The sequence below is a fragment of the Schistocerca serialis genome, chromosome 7 (assembly GCF_023864345.2).
Source record: "Schistocerca serialis cubense isolate TAMUIC-IGC-003099 chromosome 7, iqSchSeri2.2, whole genome shotgun sequence".
Classification (NCBI taxonomy): domain Eukaryota; kingdom Metazoa; phylum Arthropoda; class Insecta; order Orthoptera; family Acrididae; genus Schistocerca; species Schistocerca serialis.
In genome coordinates, this window is record NC_064644.1 from 370,093,035 (window position 1) to 370,108,703 (window position 15,669).

Genomic DNA, 15,669 nt, shown 5'->3' on the forward strand with positions numbered 1-15,669 from the left:
ATTTATTTATTTATTTATCACCCATATTATCACATTCATTGGACTTGTCAAAGTACAGAACAGTATAAAATATTACATATTTACATCATGTACAAAATCTTATCATATTTATAACAAAAACATTATTCTGCTTACATACATACATACATACATACATACATACAGATAGAAGAAAAGCTTGTGAAACCCCTTAGCTGATTTACTAAAACTATGAAATACCAGTACTTTAGTTAACTAGGCATAATAACATGCAGCACAAAACCTAGGTGCATAGTTACATACATACATACATGGATGAAAGAAGTTTGGTTTTATCTGGGAATGGTTGAGAATTATGAATTTTTGTTTACTGTGTTGTGAAGTAGACCTACAGATTTGAGCAAAATTCCAGGTATTTGTTAATGCTGTAGAAACTGTTGTTTGTTAGTAGATTTTTTAGTTCTTTTTTTGAATGTAGTGCTGTTTTTATGCTATCTGGCAATGCACTGTACAGAACTTTTGGTTTGCAAAACAGCACTGTCCTGATATATTGATTTTCTGTGCAAATCCCTATGATAGTCATCCCTGTTCCTTGTTTGATAATGGTGGATCTCACTATTCAAAGCTGAAACTTGATGCTTTTTAATGAAGCATATGCTTTCAAATATAAATATAGAGGGTAAAGTCATGATTTTTAATTCCTTAAAGATACCTCTACATTATGTTCTGTAAGCAACATCACTTATTAATCTTAAAGCATTCTTTTGGAGCTTAAAAGACTGCTTTGTAAAAGGGATATTTTCCCAGAACACTATTCCATACTTCAGTAGACTATGCATATATGCATAATAAGCACTTAAAACTGTTTCGGTATTGCAGCAATCTTTAAGCACTCTTAATATGTAACAGTACTTGCTTAATTTTTTGTTAAGCATTTCTACATGTTTTTCCCATCTTAGATGCTCATCCACCCATAATGCTATAAATTTTATGTGATTCTTTTGCTGAATTTGGCTATTCGATAATGTGAATTTTACATTGGTCCTATTTTTGTTCCTTATATGGTTAAAGTTCATCCACACAGTTATCTTGTCATTGAAAACTAGACAGTCATCTTTAAACCATTTTTCTGCCACTTCTGCTGTTTTGTCAATTTTTTACTGCATCTCATAATCATTCTTCCCTTTTATAATGAAGCTGGTATCATCAGCAAATAATATGGGATCAGCTGTTGACAACTGTTGAGGTAGGTCATTAATAAAAATCAATGTTCCCAATACCAAGCCCTGGGGCACCTCATAATTAACTTTTTAATATTCAGAATGGTACACATTTCCATCCTGAAAACTTTGTACTCTTTGTTTCCTATCAGTTAAATATGACTTGAACCACTTGTAGGAAATACCACGGACACCATAATTATACAGTTTTAACAGCAGTAGATTATGATTTATAAGATCAAATGCTTTGGAAAGGACTAAAAACAGCCCACAGATCAGTTCCTTGTCCTCAATAGCTTTGTAAACAAGTTTTAGGAAACTGAAGAGAGCTGTCTGTGTAGATTAACCATTCTGTACATTTACAAGAATTTTCATTTTGTTTAGGAAGTCTAGCAACCTGTCATACATTGTTGTTTCAATTATTTTTGAAAATGCAGATAATAATGATACAGGTCTGAAATTTTTAATGTCAAACTTGTCACCACTTTTATAAACTGGTATTACTGTTGACTGCTTAAGTTTACTTGAAAACACATCAGTTTCAAAGGAGCCATTGATTATGTCCACAAGTTGAGAGAGAACATTATCAATACTGTATTTAGTAATTTTCTCAGGGATGCCATCAAATCCACAGGCCATTTTACTCTTTAGTTTGCTGATAGCTGTTTGTACTTCTTGGGTGTTACGGGCTGTATGTACATTGTCCTTTCATTTATTGGAGTTGTCACCTTTGTCTTTGGATTATATTTAGTGGTGATCAGGTTTTGGGCTATATTAATATGTTGTTGTGGTCTTCAGTCCTGAGACTGGTTTGATGCAGCTCTCCATGCTACTCTATCCTGTGCAAGCTTCATCATCTCCCAGTACTTACTGCAACCTACATCCTTCTGAATCTGCTTAGTGTATTCATCTAATGGTCTCCTTCTACCATTTTTACCCTCCACGCTGCCCTCCAATGCTAAATTTGTGATCCCTTGATGCCTCAAAACATGTCCTACCAACTGGTCCCTTCTTTTTGTCAAGTTGTACCACAAACTTCTCTTCTCCCCAATTCTCTTCAATACCTCCTCATTAGTTAAGTGATCTACCCATCTAATCTTCAGCATTTTGCTCCCCAAATAGCAAAAGTCCTTTACTACTTTAAGTGTCTCATTTCCTAATCTAATTCCCTCAGCATCACCCGATTTAATTTGACTACATTCCATTATCCTCGTTTTGCTTTTGTTGATGTTCATCTTATATCCTCCTTTCAAGACACTGTCCATTGCGTTCAGCTGCTCTTCCAAGTCCTTTGCTGTCTCTGACAGAATTACAATGTCACCAGCGAACCTCAAAGTTTTTATTTCTTCTCCATGAATTTTAATACCTACTCCAAATTTTTCTTTTGTTTCCTTTATTGCTTGCTCAATATACAGATTGAATAACATCGGGGAGAGGCTACAACCCTGTCTCACTCCCTTCCCAACCACTGCTTCCCTTTCATGCCCCTCGACTCTTATAACTGCCATCTGGTTTCTGTACAAATTGTAAATAGCCTTTCGCTCCCTGTATTTTACCACTGCCACCTTCAGAATTTCAAAGAGAGTATTCCAGTTAACATTGGCAAAAGCTTTCTCTAAGTCTACAAATGCTAGAAACATAGGTTTGCCTTTTCTTAATCTTTCTTCTAAGATAAGTCGTAAGGTTAGTATTGCCTCACGTGTTCCAACATTTCTATGGAATCCAAACTGATCTTCCCCGAGGTTCGCTTCTACTAGTTTTTCCATTCATCTGTAAAGAATTCTTGTCAGTATTTTGCAGCTGTGACTTATTAAACTGATAGTTCGGTAATTTTCACATCTGTCAACACCTGCTTTCTTTGGGATTGGAATTATTATATTCTTCTTGAAGTCTGAGGGTATTTCGCCTGTCCCATACATCTTGCTCACCAGATGGTAGAGTTTTGTCATGACTGGCTCTCCCAAGGCCGTCAGTAGTTCTAATGGAATGTTGTCTACTCCCGGGGCCTTCTTTCTACTCAGGTCTTTCAGTGCTCTGTCAAACTCTTCATGCAGTATCTTATCTCCCATTTCATCTTCATCTAAATCCTCTTCCATTTCCATAATATTGTCCTCAAGTACATTGCCCTTGTATAAACCCTCTATATACTCCTTCCACCTTTCTGCTTTCCCTTCTTTGCTTAGAACTGGGTTTCCATCTGAGCTCTTGATATTCATGCAAGTGGTTCTCTTTTCTCCAAAGGTCTCTTTAATTTTCCTGTAGGCAGTATCTATCTTACCCCTAGTGAGAAAAGCCTCTACATCCTTACATTTGTCCTCTAGCCATCCCTGCTTAGCCATTTTGCTCTTCCTGTTGATCTCATTTTTGAGACGTTTGTATTCTTTTTTGCCTGCTTCATTTACTGCATTTTTATGTTTTCTCCTTTCATCAATTAAATTCAACATTTCTTCTGTTACCCAAGGATTTCTATTAGCCCTCGTCTTTTTACCTACTTGATCATCTGCTGCCTTCACTACTTCATCCCTCAGAGCTACCCATTCTTCTTCTACTGCATTTCTTTCCCCCATTCCTGTCAATTGTTCCCTTATGCTCTCCCTGAAACACTCTACAACCTCTTGTTTAGTCAGTGTATCCAGGTCCCATCTCCTTAAGTTAGCACCTTTTTGCAGTTTCTTCAGTTTTAATCTACAGCTCATAACCAATAGATTGTGGTCAGAGTCCACATCTGCCCCTGGAAAGTCTTACAATTTAAAACCTGGTTCCTAAATCTCTGTCTTACCATTATATAATCTATCTGATACCTTTTGGTATCTCCAGGATTCTTCCATGTATACAACCTTCTTTTATGATTCTTGAACCAAGTGTTAGCTATGATTAAGTTGTGCTCTGTGCAAAATTCTACCAGATGGCTTCCTCTTTCATTTCTTCCCCCCAACCCATATTCACCTACTATGTTTCCTTGTCACCCTTTTCCTACTCTCGAATTCCAGTCACCCATGACTATTAAATTTTCGTCTCCCTTCACTACCTGAATAATTTCTTTTATCTCATCATATATTTCATCAATTTCTTCATCATCTGCAGAGCTAGTTGGCATATAAACTTGTACTACTGTAGTAGGCATGGGCTTTGTGTCTATCTTGGCCACAATAACGCGTTCACTATGCTGTTTGTAGTAGCTTACCCGCACTCCTATTTTTGTATTCATTATTAAACCTACTCCTGCATTACCCCTAATTGATTTTGTATTTATAACCCTGTATTCACCTGACCAAAAGTCTTGTTCCTCGTGCCACCGAACTTCACTAATTCCCACTATATCTAACTTTAACCTATCCATTTCCCTTTTTAAATTTTCTAACCTGCCTGCCCGATTAAGGGATCTGACATTCCACGCTCCGATCCGTAGAATGCCAATTTTCTTTCTCCTTATAACGACGTTCTCCTGAGTAGTCCCCGCCCGGAGATCCGAATGGGGACTATTTTACCTCCGGAATATTTTACCCAAGAGGACGCCATCATCATTTAATCATACAGTAAAGCTGCATGCCCTCGGGAAAAATTACGGCTGTAGTTTCCCCTTGCTTTCAGCCGTTCGCAGTACCAGCACAGCAAGGCCATTTTGGTTAATGTTACAAGGCCAGATCAGTCAATCATCCAGACTGTTGCCCCTACATCTACTGAAAAGGCTGCTGCCCCTCTTCAAGAACCACACGTTTGTCTGGCCTCTCAACAGATACCCCTCCGTTGTGGTTGCACCTACGGTACGGCCATCTGTATCGCTGAGGCACGCAGGCCTCCCCACCAACGGCAAGGTCCATGATTCATGGGGGGGTATATTAATATAATGAACATTAAACATATTAGCTATTATAATTGGATCATCAACAATTTCATTTTTGTGTTTTATAGTTATTTTATTACTTGCTCTTTCATGTTTGCCTATATGATTATTAATAACTTTTTACATAGATTTCAATTTGTTGTTACCCTTTTTGATATATGAATTATTGTGCTTCTTTTCTGCAGCAACTTCCCTGTGCTTTTTCCTATAACACTTAACATATGGTTTCAAGATAGTATTTTGCTTTGCACACTTATATAACATTCTAAGGCTTTCTGATGACTCTTTGATTTCACTTTTTATCCATGAATTTGATTTTTTGTTTATTTTCCCTCTCTTCAGAGGGAATGAAATATCATAGTAGTATTTATAATTTGACAAGAACTTGTTGAATTTTACATCTACAGAACTATTGCTTTCCATGTCTCAGTTTACATTTTTTAACATTAGATTAAAGACCTTAATGCTGTCATCATTAATTAATCTTCTCTCAATATATCTCCTGTTGTCACTTTTCTCATGAGCGTAACCTGCAGATCTCAACAGTATGAAATACACTTTGTATCCCTAGATTGTAAGGAAAAAGATACCTTGCCTTTACACAAAGCTCCTCTGATACAAATGTTAAGCTTTTAAATGGGCTTCTTCTCATCTGCTATAAACTTCACAACTAAATGTGCCATGAGAAAAATTTTTAATCAAGAATAGTAGTAAACATTGCTGAGAACCCATTACATGCCTTTTCAGGTATGTCGTTTAGTATGTTTGATTCATCAGCAGTTTATTTTCTCACCACTGGCCAGGTCTACTTAGAACATGGCATTTCTGTGCTGTTCTCAACATATCTCTGTTGCTACTTTGTTAAGCCTTGGTCTCTTGCTTTCCACCTTCATCTCGCGCATTTTTCAAAGCATCTTTTTCTCAACAATTGTCTTCGTGCACTCTTGCTGTGTCATCTTTTTCCCCAATCATACATTGCAGGGATTGCTCACACATTATCCTCTAACACTTTCATTTCTCATCTTTTCCATTTTTGTTACCTCTACCTGACTTCTCAAAAAATACATTTCATTCGCGTACACCTTACTTTTTGCCTTGCCTTCATGACTAAAGTTTCAGTAGTGGATACCAGAATTAGCATATAATACATCAAAAGAAAAATGCACTTAGTAAAACAATAAAACTGAGGCAGAACCGCTTCCCAGTACTTACGTTCAGTAAGCAAAGATTTTAGTATTGGCAATAAAGACACAAGACACACACACACACACACACACACACACACACACACACACACACACACACACACACTCACACACTATCTTTCAAAACTATTTGCTTCTTCCTTGGGGAGGAAGGAGGAATAGACTGCAGAGGGTTAAAAAAAGAGGGGGCTAGTTACTTGATCCCAGGATGGAGAGGAACTTACCTGTTGTGAGCATGAGACGAGACCACACAATAAAGATCACCAAATGACAAAATGTGATTGAATAGATAAAAAATATATTCACTAAGTAGTGATGTGAAAACATACATATAAAGGTATTTAAAATTTGCAAGCTTTCAGAGACCGTGGCTCCTTCTTCTGGCAGAAGTGTTGAAGGGGAAGGAGGATGATTTGTGAGGTTTCGGAAATGGGGTGAGTTCAGAGAAGCCACCCGGAATCCCAGGCCATGGGAGACTTACTGGGCGAGATGAGAAGGAAAGAGAGATTGTTGGGGACTGCACCGGATGATATTTGGAAATCTAAGATCTTAAAGGTGAATAATATGCAAGACAGAGATTAGAGTCAAAACATTGTGCACAAGTTTATAAGAGCAGAAAGCTAACTGCCTTGTATGTGGTAAAAGGAGGGGGGAGGGATAGACAAGTCAGGAAACGAAAGATATATAAAAGTAAAAGGGAATGAGGAAAGGAATAGTTACTGTGAAGAAATTCTGAGAGTGAGGAAATTAATGTAAATTAAGGCCAGGTGGGTAACAAGAACCAACGTCATGTTGTAACACCAGTTCCTACCTGCAGAGTTCTGAGAAATTAGTGTCTGGGGGAAGAATCTATGTGACTTGTGTGGTGAAACACGCATCGAGGTCACAGCTATCATAGTGTATAGCGAGCTCTGCAACCAAATATTGCCTGTATACACATTCTGCCTCTGCCCAGTAATCCTAATCCTGTGCTCACCACAGATAGGTCCCTCTCATTCTCCTTTCCGAACTTTCCCACTCTATCACTCTTTCGTCCCCAAGGAAGCAGCTAATATTTCAGACAGCTAGGATATGCTTTATTGTAGTATATGCGGTAGTGTAATACAACATAAGGTAAATTAACAAAAGTGGAGTTGGCACTACCTAAACATTTTACGAGCACCTATTTGAGGATTCAAAAGCTTTGATTTTCTTCTTTAAGCTCAATGCATTTCCCTCTGAAAAGAAAAGAAACTAAAATAAAATTCTTTAACTTTTATTCAGGGTGATTCAAAAGGATCTGCACAAACTGAATGAATTGTTAGAGGAGCCCAAATAGAACTGCTTTGGAATTGGAACTTACTGTCTTAGAAGTAATCATGAGCCACTGGAAGCTTTGGAGTGTGAACAACAACAAGGAAACTCTCTGCACATGCACCTTAAGCTCAGTAAAGATAATTTACTCTTTACTCATTAATGGTGTATATTATAGAAGGCAATCAAAATGGTGACTCCCACATTCTGTACAAGCATAACATCTATGTAAAAAAATTCTGGCACACTCTACCAAGTACATCAGGCATTGTACGAGAGTGCCACAACTTTCTACAAAGATATCGCACCTGTATTGAATGTGGTGGTTGCCATTTTGGACACCGTCTGTAATGTAGACCATTGTTAAGTAAACGTTACATTATTTTTGTTGAGCTTACGGTGCATGTGCATTGATTTTCCTTGTTGTTCTTAACACTCCAATGCTTTCACTGGCTCAGAATTACTTCCAAGACCATAAGTTTGTATTCCAGAGTAGTTGTATTTCAACACTTCTCTCATCTACTACTATTTGTGCAGAAAATTTTGAATCATCCTGTACAATCTCTGTAGGAAGCCGGGAGCTGCTCATTCTCCCAGCTCTCTGCCTTCGATGAGTACCTGTATTTTTTTTTCATAAAAACTGTTCCGGCCAATAGCTCATAATGTTCATGTCTCTATTTAGTTTTTCTTTCATTCTATTTATTCATTATAAAAGTCATGTCTTGATTCAGAGGCTTCATGTGCAGTCTTAATGCATTCACAGAGATAGCCAACGGGAGTGCAAAAATTCAAGCAGCCTGTGTAAAACACTACCAATGAAAAGAGAAAAAAAACTTGATAAAAGCTCATCCTTATTTTATATGGAATTGTTCTGCACTTCTTTCTTCTTTTGAGTGATAACTGCCCAGAAGTAAATTGTGTCAGGTTTTTACATACAATTCAGACATTTCAGTAAATATTATTTACAGGAAGGCAGTGGATGGGGAGGATGGGGCAACTGGGGTGTTTCTTCTCTCTTGTCAACTGCTACAGAAAGTGTCTCAACTCTGACCAGTCAAGTCACTCATGGATTCAGCAGTGTTCTTGAAACAGGAATTGGAATTCCAGACCCAGAAGAGCTAGCCCGTCTTGATGCAGAACGTGAGCGGAAGAGTCAAAACAAATGCAGCAGTGCAACTCATGTGTCTGAGGAACCTGAAACAGGAAGTGCACAGTCAGGTGAGTATATATGAATTGTTACAAAAGGCTTGTGTGGATTAATAAGAAAAATTAATGATAGTAATGAGCTTTGGGAAAACTGTAAAAGAGAATCTGAGTGTTTGAGACCCGCATTTTCTGTTTGAGACCCGGATGTACCGGAGGTTACAGAAAATTAGGTGGACTTTTAAGAAATGAGGAGCTTCTCTGCAGAATCTACAAGAAAATGAATACATATTGAAAACACCAGAAGTAGGGACACACATTAAGAACATTCCTTCATGTCCATGATTCAGTAGCTGTATCCAGTATGGATGTGACTCACAGCTGGAGCATTTTCCTTCCTTCAATAACAGTTGGAACTGGGATGGACTACCAAGTGCAAAATCACTCCACTGCACAAACAGTGCCCATCATTCCTTTGCAGATGCCATGACATGTTTACATGTGCATTCTTAACTGCAGTCTTGTACTCATGCGTAGCACAAATGTGCTGTAATACAGGAAAATGGGGTACAGAAATTTTACATTCAGATTTATGTGCATGTGGTTGTCAGCAATAAATAAAAGACAGAAATCTTGTTATCTGTGGTGATGTTTTGTGTGAGGTGAAAGTAACGTAACTGCACAGTGTGACATTTGTGGTCTAACATCGTGTTCCAAAAGATTGATAGTAAACTGAGAAAACGTCTGGACTGAAGGCGTCCAACAAAAACTTTATCAATTCACGGACAAAGCACTGTAGTAATGTGAACTATTTCACTGGTTTCCATATACATTACTATCTATTTGGAACCTGTTCAATTATTTAACAGGTTTCCTGGACTATTACCTGATTGGAAGATGAGCATTGGATAGTATTATTTGTAACTGATGGTTTAATCTAGGCTTGGGCGAACTCTCATGACCTGGGGGCCTGATTCGTATTTTGTAATTTTTGTTATACATGCCTTATTGTAAAAGTAATGTGTTGTTGTTATAACAGATGTCACAGCTTTCATATGACGTATCATAAGTAAATTGATTCAGTGGTTCAGTTGTTATTAATTTTATAAACTATTATAATTAAAACATTTATAACTTTTGAAGTACATGGTTTAGAACTATAATGAACTCATCTCATCATTGCCATTTTTATGGTGTGTCATGTTTTTGTAAGGCATGTTATGTATTTTTTGTGGGAGTAGCATGATTCATTCTCTTTTCAAGTCACTGGTGCCTCCATATTGCCACTGCGTCCAGCAAGAGAACCACTTTGCTCACCCTTGTTCTGGATTTTCCCCACTCAGCTGTCTCCATTGGTCATGTTCTGCATGCCTGGGCTGCATGCTTGTCTTCTCCACCCATCTAGTTGACTCACTTCGGCTGGCCAAGTGTGCCTTTAAATATATCCACTGTCTCTCACGTTCCAAGCCAGAGCTCTGTTTAGTCTTCATCCAGTCAACTACATCATGACCATACATTACACACAAAAATTTATGGATGTTCACCATGGTTTCTTTTTTCACAACCAAGAATTCAATTACAACATGCTGCTTGTAATGAGTGTCTTGCATTGATGCCATTTTGATGGTTCACAATGATCCTGTCATCTGTTAGAATTGTTCAAAACATTGCACATGTGCTGATTTCGGAATGACACAATGTTCCACTTATACACCATCCAGTCACATTAATGTGACCAGCTATCAAAAACCTGAATAACTATCTTTTACAGTGGACTGCTGTGATACGTTCAGGAAGGGTGTCAATGAGGTTATGGAAAGTACTAACAGGAATACGAAGCCAGGCTGACTCAGTGTCATGGCCAACTGCATTAGATTTCTCAGCTGGGGGATCCATTTCACAAACAAAACAGCCCAGTAAAGGTATTCTCACAGATTCACAATTGAGTGTAAATCTGGGGAGTTTGGTGGCCAGGGGTGCTCTTCGAATAATGCACATATGCTGCAAACTGTGTGGCACTTTGCATTATCCTATTGGTAGATACCATTCTGCTGAGGAAAAGCAAGCTGCATGTAATGGTTGACATGGTCCTGAAGGATAGATGCATGCTTGTGTTGATCCGTTGTGCCTTCCACAGTGACAAAATCACCCAGGGAATGTCACAAAAACATTCCCCAGACCATAACATTCCCTCCTGCGGCATGTACCCTTCTGGCGAATGTTGCAAAGTGTTTACTTTCAGTTCGATGGAGCGTAAATCATGATTCATGTATAAAGGCCTCCTGTCACCACTCATTGGATGCCCACTTGTGTGCTGGCATGCAAATTCGAGCCTTTGTGGCTGATGAACAGTAGAAGGCATGGGTGCATGAACTGGGCACCTGTTGCAGAGGCCCATAATCAGCAACATTCACTCAATGGTCATTGAGGAAACACTGTTCACACCCCCTTGGTTCATGTGGGTGGTCAATTGTTCAACAGTTACATGTCTGTTTTCCTGTACCTATCTCCTTAGCCATCATTCGCCCTTGTCATCTACGGCCCTTGGTGCACAACAGTTGCCTCGGTGCATTGTTGGATAGCGTCACTTCAGTATATTTTAACAACAACGGCATACTAACTGTTAACAAATTTAGCCATTTCGGAAGTGGTTTAACCCTTGGCCCACAAGCTGATGATCTTGCCCTTTTGCACATTAGATAAATTGCTCCATTTCCACACTATGACCATGAATGCACTGTTTTCCACTTACTCCCCCCCCCCCCCCTCCTTGGCAGGCTTTATATAACCTCCACTGCTAGTCCTGGCACCTAGGAGTTTGTGAATGGTTATTGCACATTGCTCCTGAACATAGGAGGTGGTCACATTAATGTGACTGAACCATGTGTAAATGCAGTAGCAGTATCTGGAACCTTCCACAGAGAGCAGAAGTGACACGTGCACAGAAGTCAAGTTGGGCAGCTCATAGCACCTCCAGACCACTGCAGGACGAGTGACATCAGGGGGCACAACACAAGGGGCTGGTGCCATGTTTTAAACTGTCGCTCTCACATCCCTACCAGTGTCAAGCATCCATCTTCACTTTCAGTCAGCATCCAAAGCCTGTCACTAAGCCCCACTAAGTGTGCAGTGTACACCCCTGGTTTCTTTTAAAATTGTTTCTGTTTATTCTAATTTCAGCCACCTCCTTTATAAAAGAATCCCTAAATGATAATACGTGAACATAGACTCTCATCTTTTTAAATAGTATCTTATGTCTGTTTTCTAGGCAATGTTCAGTTTCCTTTGTTTAATATATTGTGAATGCTTAATACAATATTCAGCGTTAGTCACTCAGTGTACAGGAAATCTATGCACACTGACTGGTCCTCAAATGCCCATAGCCTTCACCACCCTGTACACATTAGAACAGAGGACAAAAATTATTTCTGATGATGCCCATCTACAGTCAGAGTTTCTGCACTTGAAAAGTGTTCAGAGAAAATGGTTACAGCAAAGGAGAGATAGCTAAAGCTTTCAGTTGCCACCGATAAGACACCTCATGAATTAATGAAAGAGACCAAGCTGGCTGCATTACTTCCATACTACAGGGCAGTGACTAGCAAGGTAGAATGTGTGCCACAGGGACTAAGGCCAGTGTCCCAGCCCACCTCCAGTACAAGATAGGTTACGCCTCATTATAAAGACAATGTAGCTTTTAAGAGTTCCTGGCATGTATGGCGTACTCTGCGAATACAGTAGCATTTATGTAGTACCAGCTATTTACACTCTTAAGAAAACACCTTAAACACCTAAAATCTGCCTGAAAAAGTTTATTACACAATGTAACAAGAAATTTTATAGACAAAATCTGAAAAATGATAAATTTTTCCCCTATCTTACACACTGTTTCTTCAATTCTCAGTTCCAGACGAAAAATCGACAGAAAGTCAGTCACAAGATGGTGCAGGATTGTTTGGCTTCAGCCGTGTCTTTTCTGGTGTGTCCACAATAACAAAGCTTGTGGAGTCCACGGGAAGCAAAGTAATTACTGGTGGTCTTGACACATTGGAAACTATAGGAAAAAAGACAATGGAAGTATTACAAGAGGGTGATCCCGGTCTGAGAAAAAAGAGAGAGATTTTCTCAGAGAAAATTATCCTCTCACAGGTAAGTTTATTACTTACTTCTTAGATTTCTGTATACTTATTAGATTTCTAATAAGCAGTGCTAAAAGGTGTATTCAGCACAGTTCATAATCTCCAAAGTCGTTACCTTGACGTAGTCACATAGTTGACAAGCTCTGACGTGCTCTAAAAGCACTGTTGAAACAGAAGTAAGCACTGTAAGAGCACTGTTAAAACAGAAGTAAGCACTGTAAGAGCACTGTATTGATACTTTACCCCTGTCGTCATTTTGTTGGGAAGTAAGTGAAAAAAAAATTTGTAAAGGTTTGAAATTGTATGTAAAGTTTATTGCAAGTCACTACGTGCTTTCATTCTCGAATAAAGGATGAATATACTCAGGATATTTGCAGGCGGTGAGGGACTCTGCCTCAAAATATACACACAGTTTCTAACTGTAATACTTAACTTATTGTGTTAAAGCTTTAACCTAAGATTATACCTCTTAATGGGTAGATTATGACAGCATTTTAAATTTGGTCAATAATTATGCAAAGTATTGAAAAGCAGATTTTTTTTTATCCTTGGAATCCACTAGCTGTGAACCAGGGTGGTTGTTTAGTAATATAAGTGCTCCTATCTTCAGGTTCTCATAATTGAGGTGTTCCATGGGGCAGCTACTTAACTGAAATATATTGATAGGTTTGTTTGCATGGCTATCTTCCAAAGCAGTTGTTAAAATCAATTATTATTGGTTTCTCCGTCTTAAGCTTAGTGTAATTAATTAAAGAGAATTTTACATCAGATATGTTTCACTTTTATTTACAAAGCATATTCTGTGGTCATTCTGCAAACTGGATACATATATTTGAACATTTTTGATTATAAAGAAAACTCTGCAGCTCGGGCAGCTCAGAAATTCTGGTCTGATCTGCCAGAGTTGGCATTCGTGTGTGTGTAAGGTGTGCTTGCTTTGTGAATGAATGGTGTGTGTTTCTCTTTCTTTTTTTAATGAAGGCTGTGGTTGAAAGCTTACTGTAGGTGTCTTTTAATTGTGCCCATGTGTAACTTAATGTGTCACCTTTACAGTAAGTAGCACTTTATCTTTTCCAACAGTGTTGATATTCCAACCAGACTTTCCAGTGTTTGATTCTACATGTTTCTTTCCCAGTTAAGAGTAACATACCCTAAGCAATATACATTTTGCCATTGCACATCTAACCTATTTGAATACCACTTACTACACTACATAAACTTTAATCTAAGTAATTTAGGAGTAAAGGAGACCACTCACTGAATAGCAGAACCATTGTACACCCACAAAAGAGAATGAAAACGTCCTAGCTTTCAGAAAAATACACCGTCCTTTGTTCGCCTACATTGTGCCAGCTAGGCTACAATTCTGGAATTGCAGTCAAGCAGGTGGACTAGGCTAGGGTTGGAGATTTTGTTGGGTTGGGTGATTGGGTAGATGAGAGAGATAAGAAGTAGGAAGAGAGGTTAGAGTTGGGTAGCTAATGGCTCAGAGGGCTACATCTACACCTACATACATACTTTGCAAGCCACTGTACAGTGTGTGGCAAAGTGTAGTTTGTACCACTACCTGTCATTTCCTTTCCTGTTCCACTCGCAAATAAAATGAGGGAAAAATAGCTGTTTACAACGCCTCCATATGAGCACTAATTTTCTTATCTTACCTTCATGGTCCTTTCATGAAATATATGTTGGCAGCAATGTAATTGTTCTGCAGTCAGCTTCAAATTCCTGTTCTCTAAATTTTCTCAGTAGTGTTCCTTGAAAAGAACGTCGCCTTCCCTCCATTGATTCCCATTCGAGTTCCTGAAGCATCTGCAAAATATCTGTGTGTTGCTTGAACCTGCTAGTAAAAAATCTAGCAGCCTGCCTCTGAGTAGCTTTGATGTCTTTCTTTAAGTGAACCTGGTGTGGATCCTGAAAACTCAAGTAGTACTCAAGAAAAGGTTGCACTAGTATCCTATATATGGTTGCCCTTACAGATGAGCCACACTTTTCCAAAATTCTCCCAATAATCTGAAGTTGACCATTCACCTTCCCTACCACAATCCTGGCATGCTCGTCCCATTTCATATCGGTTTGTAACATTATGCCCAGGTATTTAAACGATGTGACATCATTGTCAAGCAGGGCACTACTAATGCTGTATTCGGACATTATGGATTTGTTTCTCCTATTCATTTGCATTAACTTATGTTTCTACATTTAGAGCTAGCTGCCACACATTACACCAACTAGAAATTTCGTCTAAGTCACTTTGTGTCCTACAGTCACTCAACAATCACACCTTCCTGTACATCACAGCATCATTAGCAAACAATCACAGATTGCTGTGTACCTTGTCGACCAGATCATTCATGTATATAGAAAATAACAGCAGCCATGACACTTCCCTGGAGCATTCCTGACAATAACGTAATCTCTGATGAACACTTGCTGACAAGGACAGTGTACTAGGTTCTGTTGGTTAAGAAGTCTTCGAGCCACTCGCATATCAAGGACCCTATTTCGCGTGCTCATACCATTGTTATCAATCTGCAGTGGGGCACTGTGTCAAATGCTTTTTGGAAAGCTAGAAGTATGGACCCTGCCTGGTGCCCTCCATTCATAGTTTCCAGTGTATCACGTGAGAAAAGGCAAACTGAGTTTCACACGAGTGATGCTTTCTAAAACTGTGCTGATTCGTGGACAGAAGCTTTTCAGTCTCAACGAAATTGATTATATTCGAACATGTTCAAGAATTCTGCAGCAAACCAGTATTAAGGATTGGTCTATAATTTTGCAACTTATTTCTTTTATCCTTCTTATACACGAGAAGCCTGCACTTTTTCTTCATTCAATTGGGACTT

At 38.7% G+C, this 15,669-nt stretch overlaps 1 protein-coding gene across 3 annotated transcripts in view; it reads left to right on the forward strand.

The window, feature by feature from the left end:
• LOC126412480 (protein FAM114A2) overlaps positions 1-15,669 on the forward strand; it is a 69,042-nt gene that overhangs the window by 15,034 nt on the left and 38,339 nt on the right. For all 3 annotated transcript variants that reach the window (XM_050082098.1, XM_050082097.1, XM_050082099.1), the window contains exons 3-4: positions 8,510-8,759; positions 12,589-12,833. In XM_050082098.1, the coding sequence (XP_049938055.1) occupies positions 8,510-8,759; positions 12,589-12,833 (495 nt within the window). The remainder of the gene's footprint in view (positions 1-8,509; positions 8,760-12,588; positions 12,834-15,669) is intronic.